Source organism: Erinaceus europaeus, chromosome 3 (genome assembly GCF_950295315.1).
Source record: "Erinaceus europaeus chromosome 3, mEriEur2.1, whole genome shotgun sequence".
Taxonomy (NCBI): domain Eukaryota; kingdom Metazoa; phylum Chordata; class Mammalia; order Eulipotyphla; family Erinaceidae; genus Erinaceus; species Erinaceus europaeus.
The window spans coordinates 150,039,629-150,061,790 of record NC_080164.1 but is presented as its reverse complement, the minus strand read 5'-3'; the positions used below and the strand labels follow the sequence as shown (position 1 = coordinate 150,061,790).

The following is a 22,162-nucleotide window of genomic DNA, read 5'->3' as shown; positions in this document are numbered from 1 at the left end:
TGGCCACAATGCTTTTGGAGTTATGGGAAATTTAATAGAAAGTTGAGAACTTGGCCAGATATATTGGTGGAAGATGCCTAAGACACCTGTCACAGTGAGGTCAAAGATTGTACTAATGTATCAACTGTCCTGTAAATAACTATGCCCCCAATAACATTATAAAGATAATAAGGATAAATGAAATATAAAACAAAGAAGTAAACAAAGAAACTAGATTGTTTCAAAGCTAGTCTGTTTCAGAGAGAACCATAATTATTAAGATTATAGAAATGAAATACCACAATACTTTCAAATATTTTTCTTCCCAGTGGTATGGTATTGCATGTAACTACAGAGTAGAAACTTCTTTTAGTCATTGTCATTTTAGTGTACATTGTCCTATGTTTTAATATTACAAGATAATATATATGACTACCCATGTATTTTAAATAAGGATTTGTGAAAGTAAACCTAAATTTTACCACACAAAAGTGCTGGATTTTTACAGAGACTCAGGGGGAAATCAGTGGCATGCATAAGCAATTAGCTGAAGCAACTATAAGGACTAAGTGAACAAAGCCATTATGTAAATTTAGAGTCTTTCACAGTTAGTTAGCTCTAATGCTTCTTGGTCAAGGTAGAGGAGAGAGAGAAAAACAAAAAGGTAGAGGAGAGACTGTTTTCTTTCTGGATAAGTAACTTTTTAATAAATCAAATATGTATGTTCTTAGTAATATTTTTATCACTATTAGATCTACCTGATTTTCTACCCTAGTAATAATTAACACTGATCCAGGGTTTTCACTTTTCATTAACATTATAAATTTCTGTCAGTATTCAATCTTATCTAGTCATGTCTATTCCCCAAATACCTAGAGTTCACTGTCATCATCAGTTACACCCAAAAGCCTCATTCCATCACATTCACATACCTGATGTCTGCCATCTGCTTCTATCATTAGGAATTAACTTGCTGCTCAATAGTTTTGCCCTGCCATGGAGGAAGACTGCTTTCTTCAGTATGCTGCTTGAGTGGCTTACTTAACTCTCTTCTTACTTGGGCTCCAGTAGTTAAAAAGTAGTGTTTCATAATTTTCAAAGAAACATAGAAGTTAGGGGGAAAAAATCTGTTAGAAAGGAAACATAGGAGTAAGACACAATGAGGTTGATGTTTCCAGTGTTTTACTCTTTCTGTGAATGCTAAACACAATGTTGTCTGACATTCGAGAGCTGTTTTCTCACCTGAGATGTGTAAAGAAAAAAAATGTTTAAGAAAAAAAGGAATTCAGAAACCGACATGCAGCATCACCAGCATTTTCTCCATGACCAAGCTAGGGATCAGAGGGCTGCTCACTGGTTAGAGCACTCTGTCATGCTAATAACCTAACCACAAGGAGGCACTGCACTGATCTGGTGTCTGTCCAAATGAAAAAAAATCAGCTCAGACAGGAAAGTGGCTTTCAATTACAGGGGAAAAAAAGTCAAATGGAAATATGAACATCTTTTTTAATATTTAAAGGGACTCATGTATATATTTTCTTACCCTAATGACATCAGGATAGCTTTAATTAATTTCTTATTCACCCTATTCTTTTTCAGTGTTTGCTCAGTAAGCATTTGTAAAGCTCTCATGATTTTGTCACCCATTGGAAAACATTACTAGGTACTCAACTATTTAGAAATGGTTCCTAGGCTGGGAAGATAGCATAATGGTTATAGAAACAACTTTCAAGCCTGAAGCTCTCAAGTCCCAGGTTCAGTTCCTAGCACCACCACAAACCAGAGCTGAGCACTGCTCTGATTAGAAAAAAGAAAGGAAGAAAATAATGTAAACAAATGAAAAATAAAGCCAGTATTTTAGTAAAAGTAAGTATTGCCCTCAAGTATTTAAAAATATAAGAGAGGATGGTGAGAGAGTAAGTAAATAGGACACATAGAAATGAGTGTCTTGAAAAGACTAAGGGAGAACAAGGATAAAAACAGGGCAGTGAATTCATCTAGAAATTATTAGGGTGCCTTGACTAGGTACTTCTATCAATGTACCTCCACAGCATATGCTGGTTTCTCTGTAAACTATATTACAAATACTTTTCAAGTTTCATTTCTGCTGCTAAATCCTATGTCAGTGCAAACTTTGTATGTAACTTCATAAATTTGGGGCCTAATAGTTCTGTTTTTTAAATATATTTATTTATACTACAGGAACACTGACAAGACCATAGGATAAGAGAGGTACAGTTCCCACCACGAGAGCTCTGTATTAAATCCCCTCCCCTAATAGCTTTCCTATTTTTTAACCTTGTGGGAATATGGACCCAGGGTCATTATGGGGTGCAGAAGATGGAAGGTCTGGCTTCTGTAATTGCTTCCCTGCTGATCATGGGTGTTAACAGGTCTATCTATACTCCCAGCCAGTTTCTCTCTTTCCTTAGTGGGGTGGGCTCTGAGAAATCGGAGCTCCAAGATACATTGGTGGGGTCATCTGTCTAGGGAAGTCCGGTTTCCATCATGGTAGCATCTGGAACCTGGTGGCCGAAAAAGAGTTAACATATAAAGCCATACAAATTATTGATTAATCATAAATCTAAAGGCTGGAATATTGCAGATGAAGATTTAGGGTCTCTGTTTTGGAAATAGCTAGTAGGTCTATTTTAGGTATATTCCAAAGGGCCCATGACTTTATTAGTTTTTGCCTGAGCCTGACATCTGATATGCAGGTGGACCCAGGTTATTACCTGGGGAGATGATGTCATGGCTGGAAAAAGGGCTAGAAAGCTGGATCAGGGAAGAGAGTAGCTCCCAAATATGGGAAAAGTATATAAATATTGTTGACTGTAAACCTTATCAATTTTACATGGGGCCAGCATAGGAGCCTGTGTAATCTCTGCATCCTGTAGGTCCGAACTTGCATTCTGTGGTCATCAGTAGGAACATTCCGAGTTGCACCAATTTCAGGACCCATCTTCTTTGGGTGGTAGAGTATGTTATCCAAGCCCCCTTTGGAGGATGGAATTATCTACTGTTGTTGGTCCACACTGAGGACAAGGTCCTATGGGGACCCCCAAAGGGGCCCATTATGTTGTTCCTGATGGAGATGATCAGTGATAATGGAGAGAGGGATCTATTAGAGGTCTAGGCTCATCGTGTTTGTGTGGGAATCCTAGAAGTCCCTGACTAGGGCCCCAGCTGACTAAAGAGTCATCATTAAAGTATTCCAGTCTCTTGCCCTTATTTAGCTTTTGTAGTCCTTACTTTGATAAGGACTTTGGTAAGTCCTTACTTTGATAATTCTGTTTTTATCTTTCCATACATTGGAGAGAAGTTGGGCATCTTTCATAGAGAGTTATGAGCTTTCAATGATTTTTTTTTCCTATGGACTTTTCATGTACATTGCTTTTTTATTTGTTTGTTTTTGTTTCTTGCCTTTTCTTAATGTTTTGCAAGAGCTAATATGAAAGAAACTATTTTTGTGAGTTTGTATGAGGGTTCTATCAGGGGAGTGCAGATATTTCCTTAACTGAAAAAACAGAACTTGGTATTTCTATATTTGGTGAAGGGTACCTCTTCCACTGAACATAACTCCGCTGAGAGAAATGAATGTGGAGAGGTATTGGAGGAGGGCAGTACTGGTCTGTAATTAAAAGATCAATTATTCATCAAAATAATTATGAATTTTTCCCCTCCAGGGTTAGCTTAATGCCTGCACTATGAATCTTATACTCCTGGCTGTTCTCACCCACCCTCACCCCCCCATTTTATTAGATAGGATAGAGAGAAATTGTATGGGGGTAGGATAGAGAGAAAGAGAGAAATATAGACACCTGCAGACCTGCTTCACAACTTGAAAAATGTCCCCCCGCAGGTGGGGTGTAGGGCCTCCAACCTGGGTCTTTGCACATGCTACTATGTGCACTTAACCATTACACCACTGCCTGGCCCCCAGCTGTGGGCTTTGAACACACTTTAACCTCTGAGTATTCTACAAATTCTAGGGGTTGCTATGAGGACTGCTTGTTTTAGATCTTTGAATTGTTCATTATTATTATGTTTTTGTTTTTAGTTTCATCATATATTTTGATTTAAAAATTTAGTGCTTTCACTTTTGGTGCTCCTTTTTATCCATTATGTGATTTTAGATTTCTTGAAATGACAGAAAGGTCTCTATATATGCCTGTAAGTTATTTTTCTTATGCTTTCTCTTTTTACTGAAACTTTGAATTGCATATTCAGTCATTGTCTGAACTGTGATAGGAGTATACATGTTTTTTTTATAATATAAAGCCATTTAATCCTTAAAATTTTATTTCAAAGCAACTTATTAATAGTTTTTAAAACTTTAAGTATAGGCCACTATTAGAAATACTGTAAAACATATTTTCAAAATGTATAAAAAATATTGTGTCTTTTTAAGTGTAAAATTCTTAATATTTATATTAAATACATGAAATATCTCTTATTTTCCAATTGCAAGCAACAACAGAAATAAACAGTATTTGATTTAGACATTCAACGAAATATGTATACTTTCTGTGTTATGTAGAATGCTAGGTATTACTGTAGTCATTTAGACAGCAGTTATTTGCTTTTAATTTTTTTATTATTATCTTTATTTATTTATTGGATAGAAAGCCAGAAATCAAGAGGGAAATTGGTGGGAGAGAGAGAGAGAAATCTGCAGCTCACTCTCACTATTCGCAAAGCTTTCCCTCTGTAGGTGGGGACCAGGCGTTCTGACATAGTACTTACACACTGTAACATGTGTCCTCAACCAGCTGTGCCACCATCTGGCCCCTTGTCTTTTTTTTTTCCCTCAAGGGTTATTGTGGGGCTCGGTGCCTGCACCATGAATCCACCGCTCCTGGAGGCCATTCCCCTTCCCTTTTTGTTGCCCTTGTTGTTGTAGCCTCGTTGTGGTTATTATTATTGCCATTGTTTATGTTGTTCGTTGCTGGATAGGACAGAGAGAAATGGAGAGAGGAGGGAAAAGCTGAGAGGGGGAGAGAAAGATAGACACCTGCAGACCTGCTTCACCACTTGTGAAGTGACTCCCCTGCAGGTGGAGAGCCGGGGGCTTGAACCGGGATCCTTACGCCGGTCTCTGCGCTTTGCGCCACATGCGCTTAACCCACTGCGCCACCGCTCGACCCCCCCCTCTTGTCTTTATAATCTATTTAAGTCTGTGCTCTCTTTCATTTCCTTCCAAATTTCCTAATTTTAATAATCTATTATTATTATGTCTTCACCTTCACCATCCAACCAATATTATTTCTATCTCCTAGATATTGACACTTGTAGTTTTTTTTTTAATTATTTCTTTATTGGGGAATTAATGTTTTACATTCAACAGTAAATACAATAGTTTGTACATGCATAACATTCCCCAGTTTCCCATTTAACAATACAACCCCCCACTATGTCATTTATAATCCTTCATGGACCTGTAGTTTTAATGAAATACTAATATCTCCTGTGTACAACCTACCAGTTTTCCATGATTGCCATTGAATTGTCACTCTGTGTTCTGATAATTGTAGTAATATTTATAGTAACAGCTTTTTTTTTTCTTTTTTGGTCTGGTCTCCTATTGCATGATTTATCTTAGGCATTGTGTTTTGTGCTGTCTGTACAACATAACTGATGGATGTTCACCATGTGAAAAAATCTTATTTCTAGATGCCCCCTATGTGTTTTGATCTGGCAGGTTGTAATTTTCAAAGATGAATGAAAACAGCTTTTATTCCATATTTTCTTCTACAGTTTGACACCACCTACCTTTCCTCTGGTGTAGTCTCTTCTGAAGTCTGGGCAAGCTAAATATGCTGCTTTTAGCAAAGTTCAAAAGAATGCCATAGAGATGATGTTTTGCAATTTCCAAGACTTCAGTTCCTTGTCCAAAGACATTTATTTTGTCACAACCAGAAATGAAGGAAAATATTGAGATGGTGATGTTGGAGAGATTACTTATAAATTTATCTATAGAATTACCCACAAGATCTTTTTCATACTTTTATTTTTGGAAGTTCCAACTCCTTTTACTTTCCTTGCTTAATAATTAACTGTAACTGTTGCTGCCCTCTGTTGTTAATGTCTTTCTTGATATTTGCAGCTATGCCAAAGTTTTGATTTTTATAGATATTATGTTTTCTCTCATGTTTTATTTAGTTCAATAAATACTAGTCATAATTTTCACTTGTTAGGTACAAACGTTTTAATTTATTTTTAATTTTTAAATCTTTTAATTATCTTTATTTGATAGAAAATAAAAAATAAGAATAAAAAATAAGAACTAAAAAATAAGAAATTGAGAGGGAAAGGGGAGTTAGAGAGACAGTGAGACACCTGCTGCACTGCTTCCCCACTTGTGAAGCTTTCCTTCTGTACGTGGGGACCCGGGGCTTGAGCCTGGGTCCTTATGCATTGTAAGAGGTGCACTCATTCAGGTGCACCACCCCCCAGCCTCGGCTTCAGATACAAACATTTCATCATGTACTTCTTGGCTGCTTTTTATTTTTGACTTTTCTTTTTAGTGTGGTGATTTTGCATTGATATTTCTAAACTCCTACTTGTATTTGAGTAGGAATTTTTCTCTAGGGATTAAGTAATTTATTCTATAAATAATGCAAGTAGCTGGAGAATGAGAAGTTATAGGCAGTTTGAGTTTTCTCCTATAGTTTATGGAAATTTTGTCAATAATTCTTGAACCTTTTGAATAGGTTCATTTTTCTTTTTTTAATTTTTTTTTAATTTAAGAAAGGATTAATTAACAAAACCATAGGGTAGGAGGGGTACAATTCCACACAATTCCCACCACCCAATCTCCATTTCCCACCCCCTCCCCTGATAGCTTTCCCATTCTCTAGCCCTCTGGGAGCATGGACCCAGGGTCATTGTGGGTTGCAGAAGGTAGAAGGTCTGGCTTCTGTAATTGCTTCCCCGCTGAACATGGGCGTTGACTGGTCGGTCCATACTCCCAGTCTGCCTCTCTCTTTCCCTAGTAGGGTGTGTCTCTGGGGAAGCTGAGCTCCAGGACACATTGGTGGGGTCTTCAGTCTAGGGAAGCCTGGCCGGCATCTGATGACATCTGGAACCTGGTGACTGAAAAGAGAGTTAACATATGAAGCCAAACAAATTCTTGAGCAATCATGGACCCAAAGCTTGGAATAGTGCAGAGGAAGTGTTAGGGGGGGTACTCACTGCAAACTCTAGTGCACTTCTGCTTTCAGGCATATATTTTGCAGTAGTTTACGGATATGTGTGAACATATGCTCTCTCTCACAGAAACTGGTGTATATCTAGGATTTGGGACTTTGTTAGAAAGTGAACCACCTGAGATGAAATTAGAGTATATTATGAAAGGAAAGGTCTCACCCGAGTAATGAAGTTGAAAGGTTGTCATTCCACACGTGAAGTCTCTGGACGCAGTCTGAAATGAAGCATGTTGAGGTGGCAATCGTTGTGTTGGTTAGGTTGTGATCGGCAGATGCAATATTATTTGATATGGATTGGGAGAGGCATAATGGGAAAGTGGGCCCTATCCAAGGGTTCCAGGACTGGGAGAAGTAGAGGCTCCATAGTGGAGATGTGAGGTTCCTGCTGTCTTAGGGTTCAATAAGACAATCGATAGTTAATGTTATCATCACATTATTTGGTAATTGGGTTAAGTCTGAAAAGTCCTTTTGTTGGGGTTTGCTGTACAGTACCCAGTATCTTGTATATAGCTGTGCTATTGGTTGCTTCTGATCTACTTGGTCTAGGCACCAAAGTAAAAACCCTGTGGTGAGGAGTAGACATGCAGCTTCCTGGGACAGTGGGGGGTGGGAGTTGGTGGGAGGGATGGGTCACAGTCTTTTGGTGGTGGGAATGGTGTTTATGTACACTCCTAGTAAAATGTAGTCGTATAAATCACAAGTTAATTAATACGAGAGAGGGAAAATTAATTGTATGTCTCGAAGTTTTTCAAAACACAAACTGAATCTTTTCAATATATAGGTTCATTTTTCTTCAAGTTTAAAGTCTCACTGACTCTGAATGAAATTTCGTATGTTTTTCTTCCTGATTCATTTTTTTCTTCAGTGACAGAAATTGGCAGATGCAGAACTTTGCTCTAGTAATGGTGGTTACTGCTGACAAAAGTGGGAACAACTACTAACTTCCAAATCTAGTGCACTTGTTATATCATACTATGGTATTAAGTCTCTTCCAGGAGAGACTTCTGGAGATAGCCTATACCCATCATTCATGAACTCTTCTTTATAACTGCAAGAAGGGAGAAAACAATGACCATGCACACTTTGTGTGTAATGACAGTGTACTTGTGTTGTATAACTGAGTAATTATGCTAATTATATAAATATCTCAGCTTTCATTGTAGTCCATGTTAAAAAAGTAGTGGTTTCTACTTCTGATATTTTGTCTTTTTTTTAAAGTTGAATTTCATTTTTCTTTTCTTTCTTTTATTCTCTTCTCTTTTTTATTCAATAGGACAGGAGAAATTGAGAGGGGAGAGGGAGATAGAGAGGGAAAGAGAAAGATAGACAACTCCAGATCTATTTCATCTATCATGAAGGGGCCCCCTGCAGGTGGGGGAGTGGGGGCTTGAACTTGGGTCATTGTGCATTGTAACATGTGCGCTTAACCTGCACTTAACCTGGTGCCCACTACCCAGGTCCAAGTTGAATTTATTTTTTAATATATTTATTTTGATTTATGTATATAGTTTTTAATGAGAAAGAAAGATACAGAGAGAGAAATAAGAACATCACTCAGCTCTGGCTTATGTTGGTGCTCAGGGTTGAATCTGGAATCTCTGAGCCTCAGGCAGGAATGTTGTTTGCATAACCATTATGCTATCTCATTATCCCTACAGTTAAATTTCTTATTAACTTGCTACACTTCTCTCATTAAATCTAAATTCTATGTAGAATAAACTTAAGAAGTAACTGTCTGGGTAGTCTCACTTATATTAGAAAAATATTTTCCTAACAATTTGAGATGAGAGAGAGAAAGGGAGAGGGAGAGGGAGAGGGAGACAGAGGGAGGGAGGGAGGGGGAGGTCAGAGCACTTTTTTGTTCTGACTTATGGTGGGTGTAGGGATTGAACCTGGGACTTAGGTACCTCAGATCTGAGGTTTTTATTTGTTTGTTTGTTTTGTGTATGTATAACCATTCTGCTGTCTCCTCTGCTTTTTAAATTTAGTTTACTTTTAAGTTCTATGCTTTTAAAATTTAAATTTTATGAGTTTATATCTCTAGCAGTTATTTTTATAGTATACAATTTATGATATCACTTAATTCACTGTTTCATTATTTTTTTTCTCCGTTTTATTGGTGGTACTTTATTGCAAAGACTGAATAAAATTACTGATGTCTCTCAAAATTTATTGTAAAGCTGCACAGATTTTCATTTTATTTATTTTTGTGAGAGAATGAGAGCAGGAGACTGGTGTATGGTGCTGTCAGGGATTAAATTTGGAACTCTGGGAAACTAGGCATGCAAGTTCTGTTCTCTGACAAGCTGAGTTATTTCCCCAGGTAAGTGTTAACTCTAATAAATATCAACTTGATTTTGAGACACTATTTAAATTTCTATTATCCTCAAGATTCAGAAAATCAGAAACAAAGGTGAGTTTACTGTTAGAAATGATGAACTGATGAAAAGGATGGGATTTCATATCTCTTGACATTAGACAGGTGATTTACCTCCAGGCAGCACTGACAATGATCACTGAATAGAGGTTTTTCTTTTCACACTTAGGGACTACAGATTAGAGGAATCCAGTGAATCAGGGCTAGGGATACTAGTAAAAATCCCATAATGCAGAAGATATCTCTCTAAACAAAGGATTATCTGTGCAAAAAGATCAATTATTTTGGACCATTCTGCTCTAAGTAGAGATGGCTAATAGACTGTTTGAATCTACATATCAACAGGGAGAGATTTCTATTAGAGTATTAGAGACATTTCTTAGCTTACTTTCTTTCTTTTTTTTTTTTTTTTGTTATTCCTGGGACTTTACTACTTTGGCTCACTCTGCTCTCCCACATTGTAAAGTGCCTTTCTGTTATGGTGGTAGTATTCTTTTCTGTGCAGAATTTTCAGCTAACTATGGAGTCTAAGTCAAGTCTACATTGCCTAAATAAAAAGGAATGGAGAGAGACTATAGCCCTTAATAGTATTTATCAAGAAAAACCATAGGGTGGAGGGTAGAATAATAAAAAATAAAATAAAAACTATAGGGTAGAAAATCTTCTTGGTTGAACATAGGTTTGTTTTCTGACAGATACTGTATTGAATATAATAATTGCAACAGAGGAAGTTATATTTACTTGTTTTTAATTTTCTGAAATATGTATTAGGATTTAATTATATATAGGTATATAAATTATATAAAATAATTATATAATTAGGATTTAATAATTAATTTATAGCACAAGATTATTTTAGGTTATAAAGTACTCTGCATGTAAAATACTTAGTAAAGAGTCATTACAGAGAACATGATATATATTTGACAAAATGTCTGCTAAATATAAGTGAATGTAGGACTTACAAAAGTAAACTGACTATTCTAGATTCATTTAAAATCATTAGTAGACTCCGTGGATAGCTATGAAATATTTTGGATAATCACGACATATATTTTTGTACCTTTTGCTTCTCTTAAAACTTTTATTTGATGAATTGGATCTCCTACAAGGCAAGATAGCTGCCTTACCTGGTGAGCTATCTCTCTGGGGTCCTGTATCTTAAGCTCTTTTAATAATACCTCCCCTAGGTCCCTCTCTGGCTGTTGTAGTTCTATTACTGATTGCTCCTTGCCTTGTTCAGTTCCTCAAAAAGCGCATACATGACATTATCAACGTTACAGTTCAAAGGGTTTCTGTTCATCCTTACACTCCTATTCCTATGGAATATGTGACTGCTTTTGCTGATATTGATCCAGAGACACTGTTCATTTAAAAAGAAAAGAAGAGGAAATGTAGGACTATGTGATAGCTTGGTAGAGCTTAGGCAAGCTCCTCCCATCCTCGGATGGAGGTCTGGAAAGACACTCCACTTTTAAATATTTTTATTGTCTTTATTTATTGGATAGAGACAGCCAGAAATTGAGAGTGAAGGGGAAGATAGGGAGAGAGAAAGATAGACACCTGAATCATTTTTTCACTACTCACAAAGCTTTCTCCCTGCAGGTGAGATGCCTAGGAGCTCAATCAAACCCTGGTCCTTGTGCATTGTAACATGCTCAGCCAGGTGCACCACTACCTGTCCCCTCTTAAATCCTTTTAGTATTCACCAGGTGTCAGGGTTCCTCTGGGGAACGAGCTAGCCTGGCTCCCACTTCCCTGCCTGGCCTGTTGGCCACCAGGAGACAGGCGGAGAGCAGGGAAACACGGGCTAGCAGAGGCAGGAGTCAGTTCACTAAGGGGTCTTCAGTATACCATAGTGGCGGACAATACACAAACCTCAGTGTACCGTGGTGGAGAATGGGACACTTTACTGACTCAGTTACATGTTTATGAAGGGCTAGCTGTGCAGGGGAAGTGGCCAAACTGGCCAATGAGATGAATATCTCCTTATAAGGGAAAGGAGAGCAAGGCAATGGGAAGGTATGTATGGTGAGGCAGGAACGGGGAAATAGAAATTTAAAGAAGGAGAAGCCCACCAGAGGAGGTGGGGTGGGGTGATGCAGCAAGGCTAATAGGAAGGTTGGAATTCCCCCGTGTACTCTGGCCACATTTCCCTCTACCACAAGGCTGGCATGCCAAGGGGAGTCTGATAGACGAGCTTCCAGGGGGTCAACCAGCCATGTTCAAACACACATTAGACCCACAACCAGGCTTCACCTCTCCAGGTCAATACCTTCAGAGAAAAAGGAAAAGACAGGGAGAGAGTGAAAGATAACACAACACTGAAGTTTCTTCTACTGTAGTGGGAGCTGGACTCAAACTTGGGTCGTTTTCTTTTTTTTTTAATTTTTTAAAAATTATCTTTATTTATTGGACAGAAACAGCCAGAAATTGAGAGATAAGGAGGAGATAGACAGAGAGACACCTGCAGCCCTGCTTCACAACACTGAAGCTTCTACTGTAGTGGGAGCTGGACTCAAACTTGGGTCGTTTTCTTTTTTCTTTTTTTTTTTTTAATTTTTTTAAAATTATCTTTATTTATTGGATAGAAACAGCCAGAAATTGAGAGATAAGGAGGAGATAGACAGAGAGACACCTGCATCCCTGCTTCACCACTAACAAAGCTTTCCCCCTGTAGGTGGGGGACAGGGGCTCGAACCTGGGTCCTTTCACACTGTAACTTGTAGCTCAACCAGGTGAGCCACCTCCCGGCCCAAACTTGGATCATTTTCAAGGAACCATTCCAGGTGAGGTCTTGCAAACCCACCTGTGTTTTATTTTTAATGGAGGCAGCAAAAAAATATTATTTAAATGTTAATTAACTAAACTTTTGAAATTATAAGTATCAGTGTTTTGTTAATAATAAATGATATTTCAAGTCCAACTGTGTACAGTATAACAGAAAATAATATTTGCAGCTATTAAATAATTTCACAAAAGCAATCTCACTGAATTGTCATCAGTACTTTTTTGATAGGCATTGGATGTTATGTTCCCCATTTCGTGCTTTTGCTCATAAAAAGAAAACAGAAGTTTAGAGTTGTTAAAGATTACTGTTAGTTATTGCAAAGCAAGGATTCAGCCCCAATGATTTTGATAGGATAAAAAAAAAGGAAAATTATCTTGCTTTATAAAACTATTAAAATTATAATAGAGAAAACTAAACACACAGAATGAGTTAACACCAAGCAGAACACCAACCACAGCAGTGAGATGAATCATCACTCCTACTTGCCTTTAGCTTCTATTTATCAAATACTTTTCTCACACTATGATTCTTTTTTTTTTCATTTTTAAATATGCACATTTCTTCCTTTCTCTCTCTCTCTCTCTCTTTAAATAGATGATTTTATAGTGGCTTACAAGATCATAAGATTACAGGGGGATATTTCCACACCACACCAGCCACCACAGCTCTGTGCCTGACCTACTCCCTCCAAGGATAACCACCAAAGTTTTCACAGTCTTAGCTACAGTTTGAATACTTCTTTTTCCATTTTAACAAATTCATGTGTTTCAGTTCATTTTATTGCACATAAGAACAAAACTATCCAATAGTTGTCCTTCAGAGACATGCAGATAGATCATTTGGTAACAGATATAAACTATAGCAACAAGAGAACTTACACTCAAATGCCAAATTAAAGAACCTCAAGGTAACTTCTTCTAGCATTTGCCCTTCTTCTGTAGCCAGTCAACAGCGTCAGGTTGAGCCTGATGTAAAGTTTCGAGACTAAGAAGGATAAGTAAAACAAAAAGCAATGCAAGAGAGATTAAAAAGTAATAGAAAATGGAGTCATTTAAAAAGACATGGAGGACTAATTCCTAAAAACAGGAATTGTGACATCAAAATCCATTTTTATCACCTACAAAGTAGTCTGATCCTGAGTCCCTAAGGCATCTGGGACGCCTTAGAGTTTGGTAGGCTTCCCAGCTGCCAAGGTGGCAGTGAATTCCGTTTGCTGTTTTCCCCCAGATGGCTCCCTGCTATTCACTTAAGAGTCTGTGACTTCTAAGAAGCAGTTCTGAGTTCTTTCTCTTTCTTTCTTTTCTTTCTCACTTTCTTTTCTTTTCTTTTTTTTCTTTTCTTTCTTTCTTTCTTCCCTTTCTTATATTTTTTCTTCCTTTTCTTATCTTATTTCTTTCTTTCCTGCCTTCTTTGATTTCTCCCTTCCTTCTCTTTATTTTTTGTTGAGTTTTGCTTTTTCACTTATTATTTATTTATAAAATTGAAATATTGACAGGACTATAGGATAAGAGGGGAATGGTTTCATACAGTTCCCACCATCAGAACTACGTGTCCCATCCCCTTCCCTGAAAGCTTTCCTATTATTTATCTCTCTGGGACCCAGGATCATTGTGGGGTACAGAAGGTGGAAGATCTGGCTCTGTAATTGCTTCTCTGCTGAACATGGACATTGGCAAGTCGATCCATACTCCCAGCCTGTCTGTCTCTCTCTTTCTCTAGCGGGACAGGGGCCTGGGGAGGCAGGTTCCAGGACACAATAGTGGGGCCCTTTGCCCAGGGAAGTCAGGTTGGCATCATGGTAGCATCTGAAACCTGGTCTAGTACTTCACCACTTGCCTTCCAATTTTCTGTGCCCTCCCAATTCCTAAAATGATCACCATAGTTCTCTCAATGTCTTAGATAAACACATCTAGTTTATATTGTGTAAACTGAGACAGAGAGCACAGATTATTTTTCCTTTGGGATTACAGACTCAGTAAATATTAGAGTCACGATTTAAAGCCAGGTCTCTGGATGATATGACACACTCATGATTGTGTGCCACTCAAATCTCTGGCTGTAAATTCTGTGCAATTTATAAAGCCCTACACTGTCTTCATCCTACACTCCTCAGCTTGATAATCTTTTGTATCTTCAAACCTTGGTTCCCTAAATACTACAGTCAGGAACAGGTGGGAAACTGCTGTGAAAAGAACAGACATCAACATCTTTGTTTAGCTTCTTGTTCCATATCTATTTTTTTCCTATAGATTGGGGTATTTTTCTCAATTATGCATACTTATTCATTCTGCCAAAAATTCTTTTAAGGCTTTTAAAGCTGTAGTCAATTTTCTCAGTTTGATGTTCCAAAGGAACCTGCTGTGTCTTTTTCTTTCTGTACAAAAATAGGCATGGTATGATCCACCAGATGCTAAAGTCACTGGGTAGCTGAAAAAACTTTCTATTTGTTTTCTCTATTGTTATATTTCTGTAGATTCTGAATTTGAGTATCATTTAATTTCTCCCTGCGTTTTATTTTCCTCTGGAGAAAGAGCACACAGGTATCTGTTTATAGATGTTGGAGCAATACTCTTAAAGAAGTTATTCTTCAAATATCATGACCACTGAATACTAAAACGTCCCCCCTCCCCCAAATCAGCCAGACAACAAAAGAATCCTCCAAACCAAAAAGCACAGCAAGCCTAGGAAGTTTATTCTTGTTTTCCAAAACATAAAGCTGTTTTCACTATGGTGTCTCTGGAGAGATTTCTGAAATAATTTACTATAAATTCTAAATTTATTTACATCTTTTCACCTAGCAAATTCACATATTAAAAACACCCAAGAATATCTACAAAATGTACAGTGTAGCACATTTTGTAAAAGGGAATAATCAGAACCTATGTCAACCATTGAATGAATTATGATACACAATTAAGAGTCAATATAATGTTTTCGATATTTATTTCCTTGTAGTGTAGCAGGTTAAGTGCATATGGAGCTAAGAACATGGACTAGTGTAAGGGTCCTGGGTCCAGCCCCCAGCTCCCCACCTACAGGGGGGTGGCTTCACAAGCAGTGAAGCAGGTCTGTAGGTGGTTTTCTTTCTCTCTCCCTCTGTCTCCTTTTTCTCTCTCATATTCTCTTTGTCCTATCCAACAACAATGGCAATAACAACAATAATAATAACGAGGAACAAATATGGGGAAAATGGCCTCCAGGAGTATTGCATTTGTAGTGTAGGCACCGAGACCCAGTGATAACCCTGGAGGCAACAACAACAAAAAGTATTTATAATTTGTGGTTGTAAAGCAAAATAATATGTGTATAAAATAATGTGTATAATATCCCATTTTAATATTATTATTATTTTTAATTTGTGTATTTGTTTCATGAGAAATACCAGAATATCAATCAGGTATATTTGGTATTTGGATTGAATCTTAGACCTAATTATGAAGGTTCTACTGTTTACCCACAAACTAATCTGAGTTATCGCATTCTGTATTTTTAAAATATTTATTTATTTATTTTCCCTTTTGTTGCCCTTGTTGTTTTTCTTTGTTGTTATAGTTATTGTTGTTGTTATTGATGTCGTCGTTGTTAGATAGGACAGAGAGAAATGGAGAGAAGAGGGGAAGACAGAGGGTGAGAGAAAGATAGACAACTGCAGACCTGCTTCACCACTTGTAAAGCAACTCCTCTGCAGGTGGAGAGCCAGGGGCTCGAACTGGGATTCTTTTTCTTTTTTTTTCCCCTTTTGTTGCCCTTTTTTTTTATTTGAACCAGAATTCTTAAGCCGGTCCTTGCACTTTGCGCCACCTGTGCTTAACGGCTGCACAACCACCTGACTCCCTGAAATAGATTTTTTTTTTTTACAAATCTATACTTTTATTTAATTTTCAGTAAATCTAAATCTTTGATGGGTACAGCATCACTGAGATCCTGTGCCTGATGGCTTTGGCAAGAAGGTTGCTGCGGAACGTGGCATGCAGGATCCCTCTGTTGCCATGAGCCCGCGTCACCTTTCCCCAGATCACTGTGGTCTTGTTAGGCTTCCCACCTGGTGTCACCGTGTTGTTCCTGGCACATCTCTTGCCCAGGTAGAAGTCCGAGTCTCTGCCCGTGCATATGCCCTCGATCTTCAGCAGCGCCCTGTACCCCCGCGGGTTGTGCCGGTTGCACTTGTAGCCTGAGAAGATGGCCTTGCACCAAAGACAGCCGGGAAGTCAGCGACCAATGTGCAGCCACTCGCAAGGGTCCCGACATGGCGGAAGAGCCAGAGGCCCTCGCATGCGGCCTTTGAAATAGATTTTTTTTTTTTTTTTTACACAGATGAGTGGCTGAGTAATTTGTGGTCTCTATACACAATGGAATACTATTCAGCTATTTAAAAATGGTGAACTCACCTTCTTTACCACATCTTGAATGGAGCTTAAAGATATCATGTTAAGTGAGGTAAGTCAGAAACAAAATAATGAATATAGGATGATCTCACTCATAGATTAAAGTTGAAAAACAAGACCAGAAGGGGAAACGTTAAGCAGAACTTGGACTGAAATTGTTGTATTGCACCAAAGTAAAAGACTCTGGGAGGGTTCAGTTTCTGGAACATGATCACAGAGGAACTAGTGAGGGTTGTATTGTTAAGTGGAAAACTGGGAAATGTTATGCATGTATAAACTATTGTATTTGCTGTGGACTATAAAACATTAATCCACCCAATAAAGTAATAAATAAAAAATAAATAATTGTATAACAATTGATTCTTTTGATCTTCATCAAGTCTAAGCAGTACCTTTCTTTTGGATTATGGAAAAACTAATGATCTGCATGACCTGTTTGCTTTCACCCTTGCCCCATGGCATTTTCTCCCATTATGGGATTTATTATGTTTTATGGAAATGCAGTTTTGAACTCTAAATCAACAGTACCTTAGAACATGACTTTATTTGTAAGTACATTTTAAGTGCTAATTAATTTAAAATTAAGCAACCAACATAGTAGATTTTGAACTACTACACTTAAGAGCTATGGAAAATAAAATATTGTTGGGAACCAGGTGTTAGCACACTGGATTAAGTGTACATAGTATGAAACACGAATATTAGAGCAAGGATCTGGTTCCAGCCCCTGCTCCCCATCTGCATCTGCGGGGTGAAGATTCACAAGCAGTGAAGCATGTCTGCAGGTATCTATCTTTCTCTCCTCCTCTGTCTTCCCCTTCTCTCTCAATTTTGCTCTGTCCTATCCAACAACAACAGCAACAGCAGAAGAACAACAAAAATCTTCTTCCACATATTACATGTTCACTTTCTCTTGTTATTCTTGTCTGTGTTCAAATGTCACCACCTTCAATAGACCTTCACTGACCACCAACCTAAAATAATAGTAATTATCACTGACAGTGTACCTGTTACACATATTTTATTTTAAATTATATATTTGCATAACACCTCCCAATGTAATAAGAGAACTGGGAGTTTGCTCTGCTTGTTCTTATAATTCAGCTGCCTCAAAGTCACTGTGTAAAAAAGTACATGGCTAGGAAATTTATGTAATAATGAATATAACTATTGAAAGGTTCTTTTTTAACTAACAGGAGTTACTGTATTTTCTTTAGTGAGTATGTAAAAATATACAAATTGATATTTTCTAGATAGTTAAAGCAAAAAGCATAATAAAACTACAAAATGGAGACCCCCCCACTCTTCTGTACTGTTCATCTTTCTCTTCCTCAAGCTCAAGTTAGTTCCTAGCTTAGACATTTGTGCTTGCTCAACCTTCAGCTTAGAAAATCTTCTATTCCAGCCTTTAGGTCCATAATTGGTCAACAATTTGCCTGGCTTTGCTTGTTAACTCTCTTTTCAACCACCAGGTTCTAGATTCTAGCATGATGTCAACCAGACTTCCCTGGACAGACAACCCCACCAATGAGTCCTGGAGCTCTGCTTCCCCAGATCCCTTCCCCACTAGGGAAAGAGAGAGACAGGCTGGGAGTATGGATCAACCTGTCAACACCCATGTTCAGTGGGAAGCAATTACAGAAGCCAGACCTTTAACCTCCTGCATCCCACAATGATCTTGGGTCCATACTCTCAGAGGGTTAAAGAATAGGAAGGCGATCAGGAGAGGGGATGGGATGCGGAGGTCTGGTGGTGGGAGTTTTGCGAAGTTGTACCGCTCTTATCCTATGGTTTAAGTCAATGTTTACTTTTTATAAGTAAAAAATTTGAAAAAAGAAGATATCCAGATTCGCTGTACAAGTTGAATTTTGGTCCATAGAGTGATAGATCACAGACTGGTACAGAATACCTGCACTTAAGATGAGAAAACACAACTTACTTTGTGGAGTTGACATAGTTATTACTGTTCAGGGAATAATTAAATTAGAAAAAAGTAACAAATTTCTAGGATTACATCTTTTTTTTAATTTTAATTTTTTATTTAAGAAAGGATTAATGAACAAAAACATAAGGTAGGAGGGGTACAACTCCACACAATTCCCACCACCCAATCCCCATAACCCACCCCCTCCCATGATAGCTTTCCCACTCTCTAGCCCCTGGGAGCATGGACCCAGGGTCGTTGAGGGTTGCAGAAGGTAGAAGGTCTGGCTTCTGTAATTGCTTCCCCGCTGAACATGGGCGTTGACTGGTCGGTCCATACTCCCAGTCTGCCTCTCTCTTTCCCTAGTAGGGTGGGTCTCTGGGGAAGCTGAGCTCCAGGACACTCAAAAGCCTAGACCAAGTAGATTAGAAGCATCCAATAGCACAGCTATATACAAGATACTGGATACTGTACAGCAAACCATAACAAAGGGACTTTTCAAAGTTAACCCAATTAACAAATAATGTGATGATAATATTAACTATCGATTGTCTTTTTGAACCTTAAGACAGCAGGAACCTCACATCTCCACTATAGAGCCCCTACTTCCCCCAGTCCTGGAACCCTTGGATAGGGCCCACTTTCCTGGATTACATCTTTTTATGAGATCACACATATCTGTTTTTCAGTTCTTATTTAAAATTATTTTATGTTGTTCTGATGAGGAATCCAAGGTGTGACAAAATGCATAACATATGTGTTTTACCACTGAGCTGCTTCAATAGATATTTGTTTATTATTTTGCCATTTTATATGTAATTAATAGTGAGTTACAAAATTGTAAGATTACAAGGTTTAGTTACACACTGCACCCACTACCAACATTCTGTGTCCCCTCCGACCTCCTAAAGATAACCATTATAGTTCTCACTAAGTCTTAGAAAAAGTTTGATTGCTTTTGTTTTTTTTTTCAAGTTCATGATGTGTATCAGATCTCTCAATTTCAATTTCATATATGAAATCATCTGATAGTAGTCTTTTATCTCAACTTATTTTTCTAAGCTAATTTATCTGTATATCCATTCATCTATCTATCTTTATCTATTTGATTATTTCAGAGAGATCAAGCATTGTTCGGTCACCGATGTGGATGTGGTTTCATTTGTTTTGTTTTTGTTGCTCTTTCATGTGGGTGTTGGAAAAATCCTGATGCAATTTTACATAGTACAGCAGAGAAAATACAACATGAGTTTTCAAACAACCCAGTGTATATTTAATATTCTTTTTTAAGGACTGAATGTAACATCTAATATAATTTTCTTCAAATAATAAAAATTAGATAATACATATGGAAAAGATAAATGAATGATTTTTTACAAACTCACTTATTCTTTTCACTTATGACATGCTTACTAGAGTATCCCATAACATTCCAGGAATCAAGATACAGTAGTTTATGTAAAAAACTCAAATCACTCCTCTTCAATTACCTATATACTAATTGATAAAGAAAACAATAGAATTATTCAATGAAATGGTCTGCATATTATATGAAGGAACATTCTGTGAAAGAGAAAAAAGCAAGGAAGAGGAATGAGGATGTCAAAAAATCATGTTGAAGTGGTATTTACATTAATATTATAAGAAAGTAAAGTAATAACCTATGCAAATATTTAGAAAAGGGGACTCTAGACATTTCAGATAAAGCAGAATGATGAAGAGATATGGGAATGAGTATTCAAGGAAGGAAGCACTTTGAGAATTAGTGCTTCTCAAATTTTAATTTGTATATGCATCATCTGGCATTACATTACAGTGACACTTCTGATTCAGGAGATCAGGGGCTTTTAGCGTTATACCAAGCTCACAGTTAATGTTGATGCTGCTGCTGCTTTCTTCTTCCACTTAGACTTCTCCTCCTCCTCCTTCTCTCTGTCTCTGTCTCTTTCTCTATCTCTTGGTTAAGATAGAAATGCAAGAGGGAGTGAAAGAGACCACAGCAGTGGGGGCTGGACTTAAATTTGGGTTGTGCACATGGTAATGCAGCAGCACACTATCCACATAGAGTGTTTACTGGCCTTGCTTGTTTCATTTTAAAATTAATTATTTATATTTTCCCATGGGAGCATAATCAGAGTGCTGATCACTCTTTGCTTATGGTAGTGCGTGAAGGGATCTCTGGGGCTTTTGGCAAAAAAAAAAAAAAAAAAAAAATATATATATATATATATATATATATATATATATATATATACTTTAAGTAGTCAGGCTATCTTTCTGGGCCTGGTATTGTTAGTCTGTGGATTATATCTTGAACAGTAGGGGAAATGGCTTAGCAGATAAGGTGCATGGCTTATATACCTGGAAGTTCAATCATTGGCACAGTAGGTGTCAGATTGGTACACAGACTTCTCTCTCCCCCCTCTCTCTATCTCTATAAGTAAAAAAAAAATCTTTATATCATACTTCAAATAGAAAAATGGAAGTTTGTCTGTACTTTGGAGTACTGCTAAAGCTGACAAAATAATGGCCTGTATTTACATATATGTATGATCAATAAAGTAGAAGGCAACATTTTTGGTTTATATAATGCACATTTATAAATTGTCTAATAGTGATAGCTTTTATGACTTCCTATAATTTACATAAAAGCATAATATGCATTTAATTCAACACTTGTAGAATGTCAACTATAGGATGTTTGCTGGATCTGGGCACAGAAGTGAGATTTATTCATTTTACACCAGAAGATTGCATGTAGAAAATCCACTGTGTTTGGTTTGACACAGTGCATTGGTTGTGTGCCTGTTCTGATTGTGTTTTACTTATTGTCATTTATAGCCAATGCCACTGTACCTTCCGATAACAACACATCAACTCTATTTCCTAAACCTACTACATCAGTTCAATTATAAAATATATAATCATTCAAACATTTTTGTTAACAATTTTTGAGATTGTATTTTGTTCAGAGAAGAATCTATATCTTGCCTTATGTCAGTGATGAACAAGAATATATTTAACTATATATAGAAAAATAGTTTATTATATTATATTAGTGATTTAACAGTATTTTATAAAATCATACAATTTCAGGAGTATCATTTCACACCCACCTGTGGTGTGTGTAAGTCACCACAGTCTTGACCAAAGTTCAGTGCCCCCCAGTCATTACCACCATGCTTTCAACCACTAACTTAATTCTAAATCTCATTGAAATTCCTCCTCTTTTTCTCTTCTGTAACTGAATAATGAACATGACCCTTAGTAGTCCTATCAATGACAGAAATGATGAGGCCTTTCATTGAATTTCACCCTTCAGAGTCATTTAATCTAATCAGAAACTCTTTCACAAAGCTTGTGTAAAACTGGTAGGTTATTACTTTGATCCTTCCTGGGGTTGTTGCCTCTGATTACATGTATCATAGGTAGAGTGTTAAAGTCAGAGGGTCATTTAGTATACCTTCTCAGAGGGTCATTTAGTATACCTTGAAGCCC

At 37.3% G+C, this 22,162-nt stretch overlaps 1 protein-coding gene across 1 annotated transcript; it reads right to left on the bottom strand.

The window, feature by feature from the left end:
* Positions 1-15,883: 15,883 nt before the first annotated feature.
* Positions 15,884-16,560, bottom strand: LOC103128765 (large ribosomal subunit protein eL33-like; the record flags this gene model as incomplete). Its single annotated transcript, XM_060187658.1, has 1 exon — positions 15,884-16,560. A coding segment is annotated over one exon (315 nt), but the record flags the coding sequence as incomplete, so codon positions are not given.
* Between the last annotated feature and the right edge of the window lie 5,602 nt (positions 16,561-22,162).